Genomic DNA, 19,409 nt, shown 5'->3' on the forward strand with positions numbered 1-19,409 from the left:
GAAAAGTAATGTCAAACAACCTGATTGTGAGAAGGAAATGGATTAAAGGCATTGTTTGAGCTGGAAGAAGAGGCACCTTCCCTACCGCTGGCTGCCATCTTATCTCGCCCCCCAACAGTGGTCTAATCTGTTGGTCGAGCACGCCTGCAAGTAATTTCAATCCGTCAGACAGACAATGGAGCTGCCACCTTGTTGTTCATCACGGATTACTGTACTGCGCATCCTGTCCCGCCCCTACACAGACCCCTGACAAAGGACTTAATTGAATATCCGTCCATGGCTAATTTGTGTGTGTTCCATGTGGGAACATGTGTAAACACCAGCCATCCAAAAATACATACAGACTTGCATGCTCTTTACAGTAAGCACTGTGAGTGCACATAAACATCCACACAAAGCCACACTGCGTGCACGTTCCCCCTATAGGAATTTATTTTGAGGCTATTTGTTCATTCCGTCTGATGTTGAAAGTCAGGTATTATTGCTTCCCGTTCTTATGGCTAAACTGTAAACAAATTGAATGGACCAGATTCAATTAACTCTGTCTAACCTAACATATAATTACATGAAAGCACAGAGTGAGGAGTGGGAGATAATGGAGTTTTTTTTTACCCTTGAACCTTAACCCTACTTTTCCCATTTGTTTATCAAATTAATTTAAGCCAGTAGATTTGTTATGCTTGGGCTTAAATACATATAATCACCCATTTTAGCTTCATATTACACTTGTGCTTAAGCTAATTAATCCTCAATGTTTATCATGCATAAACAGTGATGGCATTGCATTATACATCTACAGAAGTATGGGCCTTTTGTTTATCAAAAATGTTAATTATTCAGTGCCATCACAATTTCCTAATTGTCCAAAGACACATCTTGTCCTTGTTTTTAGACAAACGATGGGGGATGACATTGAATGACATTGATTTTAGTGATGACACATTTAATGGTTGTTTGACTGGGAATTGGTTGCATTTTAAAAAAAAACCCAACACATCTATGAAAAAAACGACACAAGATTGTGTTTGAAAAATCAAAATAATAACATTTTTCGCAGATTCTAGAATTTGACCAGTAGAAAACCACGCTGTCCACATTATCTCCATGGAGGAGAATGTCTGCCCATCCAGGTTTCCTGAAGTGACAGCTGTGCTTCATCTCATATGATGATGTGTTAAACAAAACACTGCCCACATGTTTGCCTTAAACTAAGTAGCCCTTAACTGCTTGGACAGACAGCAGGCTGTTGCACTTTATGTATTTGTTTATTTTCAAGATAAGGGGCCTCTTTTATGGATAAGCAGCTGACGCTCCCGCTCTGTCAAGCTGGGACAGGCTGAGGGAAGATAAAATAGAGTCTGTTAATCTGGTGCTGGTGAGCAGAGAGAGCGATGTTATTGACCTACGCTGGCAGCAATGTGTTTCAATTATACACCGCCATCCATTTGTCAGGCAAGCGGAGCGATGGGGGGGACATGGAGTTCAGGCCTGGGTTAGAGTCATTCTCCATCACTTATGATGTGTCTTTGGAAAGCACTTTAATTGAATTACCCAATTTATTCTTCAAGCAACAATGCCCTGGCCCAGACCCATGACGTGAGACAATTAGATACAAGTTTAAAATCAGGCAGTTTGCATACTTCATCTTTTCATGGTGTACACAGGGAAGGAGACAGCTAACTTATGGTGACTTTCTTCCCCTCTTCATCCTGAATGAATTCTATTAATGTGAGTGGTGCGACTCTATCATGACAATTTTCTCTTACACCTTCTTGGTGCGACTGCTTGACGTACAGCTTCATGAAACCTATAATATGGTAAGTGGTGCTGCCTTTGCGCTGCTACCCACCCGTGTGCACCGTGTGTATGCATTCTGTAGGACTGCAACTGGTAATTTGTCAGCACAAAATTCCCAATGCTTTAGCTAAGTGGGCAATTGAGACTGTAATGTATTGTACTGTATAAGCAACTCAAAGATAGCTTTAGCTGATGTGCAAGCACTGTACCCTTGACCAGTGCTGAAACTTTACTAATTCATACAATCGATCATAGCCAGCATTTGAAATGCTCTCTGCATAGAAATGGTGGCTTCTCAGTTGCACATCCACATGTCTATATGTTTCTTTTTTGCTAGAGAGATGCAGCTTGTGCATGAAACATCGTCAAAACTAGGGTGCAGTGGTTCAGTTGAGTTTTCCTCCTTTGTTCAGCGATTTTCCAAGCAGATTGAATATTTTCCCTGATATTTGCAAATTGCAAGTGGTTGAGTGTGATTAATTCTAATCAAGTTCAATTTATTCTGGTAGAGCAGCTGGAAGAGGCCTAAGTGTTGCATGCGTTCTGTCTGTGAGCTGTCTGACAAGATGCCCAGCCTGTCGATCACCTCAGCCCCAGTTCCAGGTGTAGGGAAGGTGCTCGTGTCAGATGCACACTGGCCTACTTGCACTCTGGCCCCCACACCTGGCCGTTCACTAAACTCTGATTGTCAGTTCATCTATTTTCACCACGACAACAAGTCTGGCTGTCTGCTCCCACTATCTGTGTCTAATCAACAGTGTTGCTCTCCCAGTATCTCCACAGCTCATCTTGTTAAGGGCGAAGAATAGTGGATAAAAATGTACTCTCTATAAGCATGTAATGTACACCAATTATGTTAATTTCCACTGTTGCAGATGGCCCAGTGTTGATTGCAGCTTTAGGATCAGGAGAGGCAGTCTAAAATTTGAATGTGGGAGTCACGTGACACTCATTACTGCACAACCTCAACGAAATATCCCTTTGTCACTCGTCATCCATCTGTGCTGACTGTCTTTGACAGATAAGACTATGCAGAACTCTTTGCAGCTAAAGAGTTGCACAACAAGCAAAAGAGAAACACTATTCCTAGTTTTTAATTGGCTGCTCCCTAGTTAAGCTGAATCTGGGTGTGTTCTCAAGACAATGAGTAATATGAGCAATAAGTCATCCAAAATGGTAGTGATTTGGAAATAGAGCAAAAAAAAACAGTATAATGTCCAAATACGGGATTATACTGACTTTTACAAAGTAATCACACAGTAAATACACAAAAGATTCTGAATCATGACGGAAAATAGAATCACTGAGACGTGTTTTTTTTTTTTTCGTCTGTCGTTTTCTTTTTGACTGTCTACCTCATCGGGATATGGGTAACTACCCTCTCCCAGCGTGCTGGCTCCAGGGGCAGGAGAAGCCACTCGAAATGCCAGTCCTCTATGGGAACGGTGACATTCGAAGTGCGCCAAGGTGTGCCGTGTGTTAGGAAAGCCTGTGCAGCTAGCTGTAAATTCATCATCGTCATCAGCCATGATGCTCTTTGTTCCGGCTATTGAGGCGAGTCAGTTTAGCCCCCGTCTTCTGTTAGACCATGCTGAAGTGAACCCATGCTGATGTCCAAATGAATGGAGTCCTTTCATAAAGCCAGGGCCATTGAACTCTGGAGACAGAATATTGCCTTAAGTCCTGCAACCTTTGTGGCAGGGGGTTCCTGCCAGGCATGATTCCTGTTTAGTGAATAAGTGGGGTAATTATGGTGCGGTTGGGGCTGTGCAGCAAATGTCACCAGCAGATAAACAGTGGGAGCAACCATTCCGTAAAGGCCTGATTTATCCACCCTGGACCTCCTGTAGCCTGCAGACGAATTAGGAGCACTTGGGTGTAAAAAAAAAACCTAGCATCTCTTGATTTCACTGGAGCTCAAGGATGCATATAATTGGAGAAACAGCAGTTTGCAGATAAGGCCCCATGTTAAACCTTACTTTGTCACACACCACATCTCATGCTGGTCTACAATGCAGGTGCTAGTTTGAATTGTTGAATCGAGGATAGTGCTTTAATAAAATAAAAAAAATACAGGATTGATTTTCAAATAATCCAGATCAAATCTGAGTTAAGTAAAATCAAGCATTGTTTTTCCCCAGCTAAAATGTTTTGTTTGAGGAGTTTTTCTCTGGCCGATGTGAGGGTCAAAGGACAGAGGGTGTGGTACCATGTACAGTCTGTAAAGCCCTTTGAGGCAAATCTGCAATTTGTGATGATGGGCTATATAAATAAAATTGACTTGACTTGTCTAGACGGGCCATAATCAGCTCCAGTGCCCACATGGTAGCCAGAATGGAGTGCACATGCACCCTGTGGAATTAGATCCATGCTGTTGTCTCTGTTGCCAACACACTGCAGGACTCTGCTGCCCATCGACTGCTAACAGCTAACTAGCTCCGACCTGCCAACTTCAACACAGATGTGTTGTTCACAAAGTGGAAATATCAAGGTAAAATAGTAGATAGTAATCAACAATGATAAAAGTAGAGCTTTAATAATAATAAAAGTTGTTTCAATAGCTGCAAAACATAGAAAATGTAACTTTCCTGAGCTGCTAATGGAAACTACAGGTGTAAAATAATCCCTCACGCTTATGGTTTTATGTGATGCTATTAGGGAGTGTGAATCTTAAACTTCTCCATTCCAAGTCCCCTCCTCTGTGTCTCTGATTGGTGGATGAAACCACATCCATTGCACTCCATTAAAGAGTGCCCACTCACGCGTGACTGCAGGGCGGCCTTTATAACATCATGAGCCTGGGGAAATGGGCGAGCCAGCCAGCGTCATTCCATTACCTGCTGAAATGGATGCCCCTGTATCTCCTCCTTGATTAGCTTTGTCTCGAATAACAATGATAGCGCTAAGTGTGTCTAATTGAGGCCGGGCTCGCCCTCCCTCTCTGTGTGAAAGTGCTTACTCATTTTGTCTGTCCTTTTAATAATTACATTATCATTTTACGCCCCTGCCGGTTCCTTGGGAAGTGGGCTGGCGCTTTTGTTGAAGTGAAAGCTCATTATTGGACCTGAATTATGTGCAGTTTATTGATCCCCATGGTGGATTATGGTGCTCTAAGTTAGTCTAGACAGAATAGTTAGCCAGATGACAGAGAGGAAACATAGAGGCCCCAGGGGAAAGATCCCTGGGCTCAGTTAGCAATTAATGCCTGCCAGGTAATGGAATTTAAGTTTACACTAAATCCACCAATGCCTTGACATTTGAAGTGCCTTATAAAAAAACATTAGCCTAATGAGACGGTTGAGAGCAGGAGAGGCATTCTTTTACACACTGTTTCTCTCCCTCTCTCTCTCACACACTTTTTCCTTTTGTCTGTTCTTCTTCATCAACTCATCCTGTGCAAGCACTCAAATGCCTTCTATCTCTAATAACTTAACACTGGAAAAGAGTGTATGGTGTTGCTTTTTGGAGGTATGTTTTCCTGTCTTGACTGGCCTGAAGCAAGTTTGATTGATAGGCTTTAGTTGGGTCCATTTTCCAGACAGGCTTTGCTAATCTCCATCTTAGGCTGGGTGAGGGTGTTTGTGTGATAAAGTGCACAATGAGTGGGGGAAAGGCCAAAGTGCTGAGTAAGAAGGCAAGTGGGACATTCATCTCTATAAAGCAGAGGATGGATAAGGATAAGGCTATCCATCATTATCTTGATGAACATGCCACATTACCAACGGCATTGCCTCCATGCCATCCAGGGCCAGCAGGCCAGTTTGTCCTGAGGACCTCGATCACATGATGGGGTGGAGCATGTGTGTGTTTACACCAGTGTAGAGAATTTAAATTTAGGGGGCAGCATTTGCCCTCACTATCTAAAAAATGGGGCATTTACAAAATTTTGGAGGCACTGTGAAAAAAAATTGTTGAGTGCCTAAAGTTGCCATTTTCATTGTGAAATTATATGTATATGTAATGAGTACCATCTGTATATGTGAGAGAAAGCAGGAGACACTATTTAGGCTTTCATTTAGCTCTTTGTACAATTCATTAGTTTACTACTATCAGACTACTAGCTACAAGTACTGGTAAAATGTAGTGTTAAATTCCTGCAGTTCTATAAATAACTGCAGTTGAACATTTTAACATGTTTCATTTCATTCCAAAATTTAACCCTGCTGACGCTTTGAGCATGGGTGAAATGTAATTATAGACTCCACTATCCAGCACGGAATCATCGATTAGTTGACTGAAAAATATGTTCTAGGTTCTTAGATTTCACTTCATTTTGTGAATTGAGCTCAGAGACTTCAGTCAATAGCACTGATCACCCCACTCATCGTTACATCCAGCCACCAGTTAGTAAGACCACATGTAAGCTGAAACATTAATGTTAGCTGGCTAACAGTTACTTCCATCTTGCTTATACTGTTTGCCAAACACCAGACCAAAGACATTTTACATTTTTGTAGTGTTAATGACACTTACCATATGCAAATCAATGATGCTTGGTTGCTCGGGAACAGTGAACTTTTCACCTATTTGCTTCCTTTAGAGTGGGTGAGAATACAAACTTTTTCCTATAAAACCATACTGTAAAGAAACAGAAGTTGTGAAATGCTCAATGTTGTCTTAAAATCAAACAGCCATACAAGAACTGCATAAAATAAAACAGTCTAACATTTTGATTAAGATCAGGAATAATCTATATCTACATATTGAGGATTAAGTAAACAAGATCACAAATCTGACCAGACATTCAGAGTTAGCTTGACATATTTCAATACTTGGTGCTCGAGGCACATTTGGTTTGGGATCAGAAAAGTACTGAGTTTCAATATCCAGCTCTGGTCTGGGTGTCTGAAAAGAAAGTTGGTCAGTTACTTTTTATACAAAGTGGATTTAACTCTCAATAAAATCCATATCCCTCCTCCATGACTGAAAAAAAAAACATGTTACGTGTGCTGGTGTTTAGGACACACTCAGAAACACACTTTATTGGGGCAGACTGCCAGTTGCTAAACTCTGCTTTAAAAGATGACCTTAATGAAAAATACTGGATAGCCAGGCAGCGTGCTGCACCTGTTAAAGCAGCCTTGTACATCCTGGGAGCGAGACATGGAGCCAACAACTTTACCCCGTAATGAGGCCAATGTCTCGCTCAAAGCCTTTCTGTGCCTTTTTTGTGGTTTACCGTGTCCTTGGCTCATAAGCCTTGATAATGTTAGTAAATACATACAGAGGCATGGATAAACTGGGCTGTAATCCACACTACCTCTAGATAGAAGAGGAAGGGAGCGATGCAGGGGAGAGGGAGAGGAGAGGAGAGGAGAGACAAGCGGCTGATTAGACTGGTTTTACTGCTCCTCTGCCGACCTAGAAAAACACAGCAGCCCTGACCTTGCATAGCAGAGCCCTTATATATCTAATGATCTCTGAGTACCTTAATGATACAATGTGTTCTCTCTCCCGCTCTTTACCTCCATTTTGCCTATCCTTCTTTCATGCCTTTCTCCTCTTATTCTCTCTCTTTTAGCCAAGCTTGTGCACATGCACACTAGTCCACATGCACACAAAGTACACAGCCTTGAAAAACCCAGTCAGCAGTTTGGGCTAGGAGTCTAGCAAATGAGCTGTCCTATTGAAATAGAAAGGAGAGTGCTCTGTGCTGCAGAAAATGCTGCTATGGCAAGCCTTACAGAAGAGGGACGTAGGGAAAATTACTTGTCCGGACAAAGAAACATGAGAATGTCCTTTCACTAAAAATGTACCAATTTACATTTAGACGGAGCAGATTACATCCATTTCTTCCACACTTTATTTCCTTTTTACCCCCCCTCCTCCTTTTTTTTCTACCACAACTATATCTCATCTCATTATCATTCATAAAACACCACTAAGTGGTGTAAGTGGTGTAAGAGACAGAAAAAAAAATGTCCAATTCAAAAAATGTACTTTTCTCATCAATTCAGCGTTCCTTCCTCCTCTCCTAGATGCACCATTGGTTTGAACACTCTCCCAGTGTGGCTTGACTCCTGCATTTTAATGGCGGCTGTTATACAGCTCAGTCTCATTGCATCAAAGATGACTAACCAGCCACAGTATCTTCTTACATTCTTAAAGCGAGGTGCTGAATACTGCGTTATAGTCTCCCATCCAGGGTTGGATATTAACTGCTTCGTCCGCCTCCAACTGTGGCTGGTGGATTCCAAAATACTACCATTGATTATTTTTTATTTTTTTTGCTGGTGAGTGAAGCAAATTTAGCAGCCAGTTGCATATTTTACCAGTATTTGGCTGGTGGCTGATGTTAATTTCCAACCCTGCTCCCATCCCACCAACAGAAGTGTATTTTAGACATGATGGGTCTTGGCTGGTTGATTGGACTCACTGATCAAGCTGTGTCTGATACATCACAATCTGCAGCATTATAAAAAACATATTTCGTAAGTCTTCATTAAGCTTTTAAGTTCCCAGGGCATTTTGTCAATGTGTAGAAAACAGCTTCCACTGGCTTAAGTCGTTCATTCTTGCATCTAATTCCCTCTTTTTGACCACTTAAAGCATAAACCTCCATTTGGTCTTGGTGTTCCCCCTTCTCGCTCTATCCGCCCACAGTAATTAAGTTTCCATTCTACTCTGAATAGGAATGTTAAGATGGAGGGTTATCACTGGGGTTCTGTAACCTCACCCAATGAAACACCTATAGTGACCTCTCTGATTCAGCCAATAGGGGTCCCCTCCTCCTCCCTCGATACCCCTCTCCCCTTCATGGCCATCTTGTTGTGTGGTCTCCTCTCTTCAGTTCTCTCATTACTCTCTGCGTGAAGGCCTGGGAGGTGGGTGGCAGGGGAGGAGTGGGGTGGTTTAGAGGAGGGCTTCTGTCCCTGGATGAGTGAGTGTGGATAAGAAGTTGTTTGAATTCATAATTGTGCTCTTGTGAAGGGGGAGATTTGTAAAGCAAGGCTGGGTTCATTGTGTGGCAGTGCGAGTCCGGTGGAGGGTGCGAGCTGCTCAAAGCTAATGTAATCTACGCTATTAGAGAGGGTTAATTAGCTGCTGAACTGGAGCCTGAAGAGCAGGCAGAGAAGGAGAGACACAGAAAGGGAGACGGAGAAAGAGAGAGAGAGAGAAAGAGAGAGAGAGAGAGAGAGACAGAGGGCGGGCAGTAGGGATAGAGAGGTCTTCAGGGAGTCATTAGAGACTGCTTGTTGTAATACAGCCACACAGTCAATAAGGCTACTCCTCTGAGGAGTAGAAGAAAGGCAAAGACAGACATGGAGGGAAAGAGTTTCACACCATGAAAAATATCTGCCACTGGACACACGTTGGGAAACCACAGATGCATTTTATGCCTTTATTCTTATCTTCCGCTATGCAAGGCCATTCAAGTTTTAACCCTTCAACTTTGTCATAAAGGGTTCAGCTATCCATATAAATATAATGTATATAACATAATATCACCACTTTTAACTAGTTAAAACTAGTTTGGTGACGTCAATATTTTGTACTTCTACAACCAGTCTTGGATTATGTAGAAGTTTACCGGGCATCATGGGCCATTTTAACTCACCTTAGTTTGAGTAATTGAGATCTACTTAAGAATGTTTTTTTGTTCCGGTAAATGTTAGAAAGTATTGCAGTGTGTTTCCTTGAACTAGTGAAGCTGATGTGTCACTTATTAAGGTTTATGTTGAAAACCATTTACAGTAGAATTTTCCGTCCAAAAATGCCGTGAGACTTTCCTTTCAAGACATCACACATTGTTTAGTTTGCTTTTTGCTGAAACTGAAATTATGGTTGTCATTTTAAGGCACCTTATATTTTGAGTAAGTACAATACTATGCCTCAGCTTAATAATGGAAATGTTTTTTTATGTTTATTAAATCTTAAATCTTTATTACACTAAATATTAGAAAGTATTACAGTGTTCTACCTGGAACTAGTGAAGTTGATGTGTATGTACAGGATTTACAGTATGATAAAATATGCCAAGAGACTTTGCCTCCCAAGACTTCACACATTGTTTAGTTCTTATTTTTTTTTGTCAGTTTGATTAATTTGCAAATTTGTTTATGATGCTGACCAGTTACACCATCTGAAAACTATTTATTTTGTGTTGCTTTTTTTTTAGCATTTTCTGTCCCTATTTTTTATTAGTTAAAGTGTTTGTCACTGATGGCAACCAAGGGCTAAGAAGACTAAAACACTTTAATAACTTTGTAGAATTGCATAGAATATAATGTCCATGTGTTCTTCAGCATGTGAAGAACTTCTGTGACACATTGGACATTACAGGATGTGTTAATTATGTGCTGTGGTTCATTGATGATTGTTGAAATTTAGCTACAGGAAGTATTGATTTCTTGAAAATGGTGTGAAACGGTTTTGGCTAAATCATCCCAAGCATTGCTTTTAACAACAGGAGTAAAAACCTAACTGATAGGGTTTTTTTCCATTCCCGAACCTGCTTTTAGCTTGCTAATTGTTCTGAACAAGAATATATTACCTGTCCATCATGTATATTTTGAATATTTATCCTACTTACCTACCACTGTTCTGCTGCAAAAAGGACTGCATACATTTCTGCTCAGTGTTTTCCTATTCTTTACTGTGTTTTTCAGGTGGAAATCTTCTGCTTAAAGTAGCTCCAGTGAAGCTCTACTGGCCCCCTGCTAGCACTCTATTTGTATTTATCATTGTGTCCTCTAGTAGTCCATCCTATGCTGCCATGGGTCTCTTGTCGCTCTGAGCAAAACTTCACTTAAGATGGGTAGTTAGTGCCTATTCCCTTGGCATTTTAATGCAGATTAATTACTTTCCCTGGCCCAAGCAATCCATTTTTGTTTGTTGGTGGATGTTTTTAGCTTTTTCTTGACCTTGGGGTGAAGAAAGAGAGAATGAAAAAGCGAGGGGAAGAAAAAAAAGCCCTCCACAGTAGACTTATACCCTCAATTTAATAGCCGAGTGAGGTGTTTCTCCAGCATCATCAGATCAATGGAGAGTAAATAGCCCACACTTCTTGTTTCACAGTGCAGTATTGATCTTTTCCTCAGCCTCGGCTTCCCTTTCCCCGGCATCTCGTGTCTTTCAACCCCTGGGACTGTGCTGATTGCCATAGATTGGACAAGCTAACAAGCGCATGATGAGGAACCAGGCTTTCTTTTCTTCTCATAGGCTGTTTCATTTTTTTTCTTTGTGGCACTGGCATGAACACACACAGATAGACAGACAGACATACACACAGGGACTTAAAAACATCAGATCTACACAGCACAGCGCCATAAAGGAGTATGCTGCTTCTTTCTTGTTCCCTCTGTTCTTCACGTTGTTCTGTCTTCATCTACACTGAGAGGATCTACTGTAGCCGTGCCTGTCTTTGGGATGTTAGCCAGGCTGATGGAGTATACCAACTTAACTACACAGCTACTCAGAGATACAGTGTGTCTCTTCACCTCAATGGGAACTTTATTTTTTCTTCTTTCCAGCTGGCACTGCGTTTGTTCCAGAACCTTCCATCATCCCTGAAAATATCTCAAGTGGCCTGCGGAGAGCGACACACTCTGTTTGCGCTGGAGGACGGCAGTGTGGCGGCATGTGGGTAAGTTCAGTGTCAACGCAGCAGACAGTTTCCCGAAGTCCAGACCTGAGGGGGATAGGAGGAGAGATGAGGAGGCAAACCCCTCCCCACATATCCCAACCCCCCTGATATTACTGCATAGGCAAATTAGGGTCAGGGGAAAGATCGAAGGGTTGTGTGCATGTGTGTGCACATTACATTGATGAGCAGTCATTGGGCATTTAAACTTTACCTTCTGTGTTTGTGTGTGGGAGGGGGTGGTGTGCATTTGTCTGTGTGTGCGCACATCCTCGTGTTTGTGTGCCTCTTCGTTTTCTCCTCGGCATGCAAAGTTGTAATAAATCTTGTTGAGAGCTGGTAAGAGAGCTGCATGTGCTGCCGGGTGGCTCAGGATCAATATGAAGTATGTTTATTGAATCCAATAGTTGTGTTTGTGGAGAAGGGGAATAAACCAGCTGGAATAAGTGATCAGATGTGCTTTTAAGGCTCATTACCAGCCTGTTGAGCATATAGATCTGCTTTTAAACAGCCCTCTGGATTGGACAAGTTTATGCCTGAGCACAGCCAACATGATAGACTTGCATATTTTAGCACTGTATTTGATCATCTACTTAGTATTTCCACGATTTACTTTTTTCCCCACCACAAACTTTAAATGACTTTTCACTTGCAACGAGTTCAGTTTTTATGTAGCTGCTTCAGTGCAAACTTGTTACTAAGATTATCTTGATTTAGTTTATTTATTTTTTCTTTATGTTTTTTTTAATGGCTGATAATCAGGCCAGTACATTCTGGATTGAGGAGAATTGTCATGGAAGCCTTTTCCACTATTTTCTCTTAGTACTTATTGCCCTCTCTGTCAGAAATTCAGAAACTCTTTCCTGGTAATGTGAGCAAGCCTCTAAAGAGTATTTAGCCTATGTGACATCCAACTTATCAATAAAACTGAATATTAAGTATAAACAACAATGGAATCGGTAATCATCTGATCATTTAAAAATCTGATCAGGTTAGGTGTTATGGTCTAAATTATTCTCTACAATGAAATCCTAATAAGAAAGTGTTACATGCCATCACTATTGTAATATTCATGTGCATTGGACTGTAAATTACTCCATATAATCAGACAGTGTATGGGCTGACATCAGTCAAACATGACCAGTAAAATACTAAATAGCGTGAATACAAAATTAAATAAAGTAAAAATAGTAATACAACAAGCAAATAGGAAAAATGCAGTCTAAATATATAGTAACACTTTCGTGTTGATTCACTGTTTGCAATCTTTATATTACTTTTTTAAAAGATGGGTTGAGTCTTGTATACTGAAGGGAATTAGGAAATATATTCAAATAAAACTTGAAACAGAGCTGTCAAGAGGTGTGTCAGGCTGTGTGTTTTCAGCTATTAGCAACAAGGAGGCTAATAATAATAGTAACATTGTCAGAATTAAGAGACACTGATGCATTCAGTACAATCGGGAGTAAAGAAATGATAAAGTATTAAAATAATTGGTATGATATGAATTTTATGTTTGTTCTGACAGCCTTAGTTTAGCTCCACTCTTCCAAATGTAAAATAACACTGCCATAATATTCTCACAGAAGTAATCAACACCAAAGGTGGTAATCCCTGCTACTTGCACACACATATATCTCTCCACCATCCCTCCTTCTCTTCTTGGCTCCCTGTGTTTGCATGTGATATTTTAGGCGACTCTGGGAGGGATGACAGTTCTAACTAGGCCTATTAGGTAACCCTCAGGGTGCCCTCAGCACTGATTTGAGCACCATTAATTTTCTATTATGGAGTGCTAAAGATGTGCCCCTGCACAGTCATTCACCTGGCTTATTGAGTCTCGCACACACCAATTGTGGACTTTTCCAAGGCAGTGTTGCTGAAGGTTTAGTGCGACCCCTCTGGGGAGCTAATTTATTATTTGCAGATATTGATCTGGCAGGGTAGGCCAGCCAAGCCGTGGCCGATGTTGACTCTGCTCTGGCCTGTGGCGACTTTAACCCTTTCCACACTAAAGTAGACACACAGATGGATGGTCAGTGGCTGTTGGAGCAATGCTTTAAGTAGTTATTTCAACTCCTTTGCTTGCTCAATGGCTCGTTTATTGAAATGAGGACCTGATGGAAGTAATTTGCAATAAGGAAAGGATAGATTTTTTTCTGGTCATATACTAAAAGCAGGCGCACACACACACACACACACACACACACACACACACACACACACACACACACACACACACACACGCACACACACACACACACACACACACACACACTGTCTGGTCTGTCCAAGGGAAATAAAATCACAGTAAGAGGAAGGAAAACAAATTTAGAAGGTCAGACAAAACATTTATCAAGCTGTGTGTGTCTGGTGGGTAAATAACAGAGGGACAGTAAAGGGCATGACTCTGAAACCACCAGATAACCACAGCAGATCATCACACACAGTCTCAAGATTCACTGCAGAGAACGGATATTTCTCAGAGGGTTGCCTTCAGAGAATTTGCTAATATTCTTTCTCCTGTATTGCTGTTTTATTTCGAACATTAAACTGAGACAAATCGCCAACATCAAATACACTTCTGCACCGGTCCAATTTCAACCATATAGTTATTGAAGTCTTACAGTATAAGAATTAGGCTGTTTATTAAGAAACTTTGTCTAAACATCTACATCTATATGATAACAGCAAATCGGAATGTAATTTCAAGCAGAATACACCCAGCTCAATCCTATGCTATGATGTAAAAGAAAATAAGTTGAACCAAAAAACAGGCTTCTCAGAGAGATGAACAAGGGGAGGATTTAACGTTACATGAAATAAAATATCCAGATGTTTTTTTGTGCATTTGTGTAGGCGGTAAGTGCGTGACTTTAGGGAAAATGTCTATACTTTTGATGTCCTTATCCTGCACCAACTCACACATATATACTGTATGAACCTGGTCTCTGCGCTAGTAGTCAAACAAACACACACACACACACACACACACACACACACACACACACACACACACATACCCAGGGACCAATAAGTTGCTTCCCACAGGCCTCCTCAAGGCCCCGCCACAACCTCAGACTCAGCTTGGCCCGTCCCAACCCTAATTGGTATTTAATGCTCTCACTCAACCTCAGAGGTCAAACAGCAATGTGTGTTTGTGTGTGTGCGTGTTAGTGTTTGTGTAAGGGTGCTGAGCCAAGTATGTCACAGGAGGTATTACCAAGAAAGGGCAAAGAGGAGAGCTCCACATTGCACAACTATGGAGGTGTCCTGTGATGACTGCTGGGTAGCTTGAAAAGAGGGTGAATGATGATAGATGTCCAGAGAGGAATTATGGAGGATAATAGACCACCATTTTCCTTTATACTGGTTGTTATGATAGCATTTTACCTGATCTTTATGGCCTAGAACATAAAATAAAGGTCAGGAAATTTCCCAGGGATGAAAGTGCCTTCAACCAATCCAAATTTGTCCATACTCCCTCTGTAAAGGCGATTTCATGGTTGACAAGCCTGTCTCTTGTTGAATTTGGCGTAACCTCTGAAGTTGGCCCATATTCATCTTCCATATTCATGCGAGTCACTGAAACTGAGGTGGAGGTCAGAGAGAAGACATCGCTGATGAGGAAACATGGTGGAGTGGATTTTCCACTGTTTTGCTGCGTAGTCTCTGTTAATGCTGTTATGAAAGAGTGGGCAATCCGCCCATGGAGCTCTGACTGGGAGGAAGACAGAGGGAGGAAGCCACCTCATGCTTCCTTTGTCTCGTTCCATGCCACTTCCAAAACTCAATTGTCTGCCTTCTGCCAGAGACCACAATCTGTGGAGACGCACATTGCAGCTGTCTACACTCAGGGAGAGGAAAGGAAAAGGAAAGCAAAAAGGTTACACATAAAGATAGAGGGAGCTGAAATACATGAAATGCGGATAAATGAGATATAACCCATTTGTAAAGTATCTGGTTTAGCATTCAGTGTCTCATCTACCAGATTAGTCTGCCATGAATAAGACAGCATAGTTTGGGGTTGCCTTTTTTTCATGCCGTGTCTTTAAGTATGTAATTATCAGACTTGATCTGCTCCCAACTGTGCGAAATAAGTCCAGCATCTGGACAAGTCCAGACTGATTGAAAATGAAGAGGCACGCCTTGGTTGAACATAAAGAAAGGGCAGGATTTTACATCCTGCTTTGTTTACTAAAAATGGTACATGCTTTTGGTTTATCATGAATAATGATTTTTTTTTCATTGGATTTACATCCATTACAGAGCTTTGGAACCTGTGCCATTACAAATTGCTCTATATGTAAAAGGAGTAAATGTGGTTCTAAAGCAACACAGTTGTCAATAAGCATCAAGGAGCCGTCACTGACGTGCCTGCTGTCTCATCAGTAATCAGGCCAATCTGTTTTAGCAGAAAATGGCCATACACGGCGCAGCATTGATGGAAATGTCTCATTTCAACTTCATGGTGCCTTGAGAAGGCAAAGCAAATCAGCAAATGTTCATGAATTTGACAGCGGAAGCGTGGAAATTCTATGACAACTAGTTGGATTCGGTGAGCCGAGTGCCAGCACTTTGCATTAAGTTACACTAAGCACTAATTGGATGCTACCTGGCTCTACATCACTAGCAGCTCTGAACAGGATCAGGATCTGGCTCTGACTAACAGCAAGCTCTGTGGTGTTGCTGGCTGATTACCCTTAGCAAAGGGAAAACCGAAACGATGATGAGAAAAAAATCCCTTCTCTTCTCTTGCACAAGCCCTTGGCCCTGTTGGCACTGTGCAAGCTTTTTGATTTTTCCTGATGTCCCTGAAATTGATTTTCAGCCATGATTGCATCGCCTCTCTGAGGATAATCAAAGATTTTAAATAATTGCTGCAGTATGACTGTACAATGGGGAATAACAAGGATAGTGGCTACTTCCCCTCGCTGTCATCTATAGAATAATTTTAGCTGAGCACTACAGTATGACTTCACAACATACCTCTTAAATGGTTCCCAGTCCCAGCAGCATGACACCATTTGTTTCATTGGACATGCCTTTATAAAATCCTATAATGACAAAACATACCATGATGTCACAGCTTTGGAAATGTCTGACTTTGTCATTGAAAACTATTATTCAGGTAGTTAATAAGCAGTCAGTCATTATTTTCCTCCTGCCTTTGAGGAGGAAAAGCCAAACTCTTGATAATAAATGACTTCTCTTATCCGAGCTGATTCATACATAATCAGCCACGGAAAGAAAAAGTTGATGTCCTCTGAATCCCTTCTACACAAGGTTGACAACATGTCAGCTCTCTGTAATATTTTCCCTGCTTAATCTCGCTGTCATTGATTTAAAAACATCCTGAGGAAGTCGTTTTGTGCTGTTACTCCTGGCTGCCTCGTATAAGAGAGACATCACCATCCCGGAGCCACCCTTTTGTGCCACAGTGAAAGATGGCCTCTCGTTTAACGCGGGAATGTTACCAGTGTTTGCAAGGGGAGAAACAGATTGATTAGAGGGCGAGGGAAGATTAATAAGCTGCACAGGGCAGTTATGACAACCATTGTTTCACACATGCCCTGTAGAGGTGTGCCTCCCAAAATGCATCATTGTGTAAAATATTGACCTAAAGCATATCATTACTCTCTTTCTCATGTGTGCTTGCTTTGCTCTCCGAAGGAGGCTTCTAAACAGTAATAAACTGTTTCCCCCCTTTTTATTTTTCAAGAGACTGCACTGAACAAAAAAAATATTTATATACATGCACACTGTGTGGTTTATCAGAACCTAAAATCCTATCATGTACCGAGAGAGAGCAGAATCAGGGGCACTGCAACAGGCAGAGACAATAACCTTGAGCTGTGACCGACCCAACTCAGTATCACATAATCAATAAAATAATAAAGTTCACTTATCTGCTAGCTTTTTCCATGGCGAAAAAGAAGAAACCCTGCAGAGAGTTTAAAACTTGACTGAGGCCAAATCTCCTATCAAGAAAAAGGGGTCACTTTTTTTTTGATCAGGTTTTATTGATTTTATGTCTTCAAGCCTCTTCACTTAAAGTAGGAAGTTGTTCAAAATGAAGCACCATGTTGGCCTTAGTAAAATCATTTAATTTATTGACACACATTTTAAAAGTGGTGTTTGAATTACACTTGTACACAAGATATTTATTTATACACAACAGCAGATGTTCCCTTTTGAATGGAGTGAGCCTATTACTTCAAAGGTCGTTATAATATGGATTTTTGCATTACATAGCTTTATTTTATCAGCAAGTTTTACCCCCACCCCAATACCTTGAGTTAATAAATCTAAAACTTTAAGCCTAGTTTACAGTTTAGGAGTTTTTTGAGACTATGAAGTTGTCTTTGTTAGAGAAAATCCAATCCTATTGACTTATTGCCCTTTTAACTGTGTTTACAGTGAGAAACTTGAGCCGAGTGGTTACTTTCTCAAAACTAAAGCTTTTGAGTCTTTATGTTATGCATAGTCCTAGACGAACACACACAGCATTAAAACGTCAACAACGCGTACAGGGACAGAGAACTTCACATTAATTTATTGTACATGTAAGTGCAGCATAACCCGTTAAACATAAAGTTATGAACCCAATGGACTTGTGTATGTTAATCTGTTTAAAAGTAGGCGAAGGGAAATAGACAATTTATATAATGCTGAAATGTGTTGTAATGGATTAGGGACGGCGTTTCGGCTTTAAATAGGCAAAGTGAAATCACAACAGAAGCAAAATAAACCGTTTACTAGCAGGACTCTTTTAAGGTATTGTAATTATAACAAACAATTGGATTAATCTACCATATTTACCATTAACAGCTTTTGGAGGCTGTTATGGATGGAAAAATAATGCTTTGCACAACAAAAATCTTTCACGCAAAATGTTTTAAGTGCTAATGGCATTTCTGTATGAAGAGTGAAGTGTATTCCAATTAGTCAAATGGCAAAGCTTGATGTTATCTGAAATTAGCTTTCATGTGAGATTTTCTACCCTTGTTTTTTCTGTTAGTAGCTGGAGGCATGGCTTTGTTCCCCTATCTATTTAATTTGCTGCCAACCTGTTTTATTTATTTCTGTGGTTGCAGATATTGCCTTTTGACCTTGATGATTACAAAAAGTAAGTGAATTGAAAAGGCATTGATATCCAGAATTCAGTGGGCTGATGCACAAGGTTATTCATCTTCCTACGTCGTGCGGTTTCAGTTTTGCAATGGTCAGACTTTAGTTCTCGCTTTGCTGTTTTCATTATCTTAAGAGGGCAGGGGAGAGCTTTTTGCCAGTGACCTTATAAACTTCCATTTCCAATTCAGTACACCAGCACATAGATAGCCCCAAACATACACACACCATCTTCAATAGAGACATGCCCCCTCCCACCACACATAGACACACACTCAAACTGAAGGCAACATCCATAACATACAAAAAGTGACCATTTTCTACTTAGGAGAAACACAGACACAGCCTTTTCGACTGCAATAACTCTCAGCTGTCATTTACTTTAACTGTATTTTTTGGGGAATAAAAACTATAAAATGGGACCAGAATCAATCAGTGTAATAAAGTGGCAGCACATATAAATGTTAATACAGAAATTAGATTTTTTTTTCAACGTTAATAAGAGCACAGAGAGTATCTGCGACCATACATGTGTACCAGTGTGTTTTTATAGCATTCCGCCATACAAATAAATGTAAGGACAACATATGAATTAAAAAGACAACTGATACCAGTTTTCAGATGAGATATGGCTCGTTTTACAGCTCATCTCCCTCGTTCCTCCCTGCCTCACAATCTCTCGCTCTCTTGCTCTCTCTCTCTCACACACACACGCACACACACAGTACAGCCATATCACTTTTGACACCTGTAAAATATGGAAGTAATGATGTCTACAGTGGATGAATGGCTGAATAAGCCTGCAATAGGGCTATATAGTACCATGTTCACCTTGGGGTCACTCATTCGATTCAGGGGCTGCTAGGTAGTGATCAGAAATCATTTCCATCTAATGGCG

At 40.9% G+C, this 19,409-nt stretch overlaps 1 protein-coding gene across 1 annotated transcript in view; it reads left to right on the forward strand.

The window, feature by feature from the left end:
* Positions 1 to 19,409, forward strand: part of LOC131974411 (uncharacterized) — a 291,428-nt gene that overhangs the window by 65,314 nt on the left and 206,705 nt on the right. The window contains exon 4 of the mRNA XM_059336707.1: positions 11,271 to 11,383. Coding sequence (XP_059192690.1) covers positions 11,271 to 11,383 — 113 coding nt within the window. The remainder of the gene's footprint in view (positions 1 to 11,270; positions 11,384 to 19,409) is intronic.

This window comes from Centropristis striata, chromosome 7 (assembly GCF_030273125.1).
Source record: "Centropristis striata isolate RG_2023a ecotype Rhode Island chromosome 7, C.striata_1.0, whole genome shotgun sequence".
Taxonomy (NCBI): Eukaryota; Metazoa; Chordata; class Actinopteri; order Perciformes; family Serranidae; genus Centropristis; species Centropristis striata.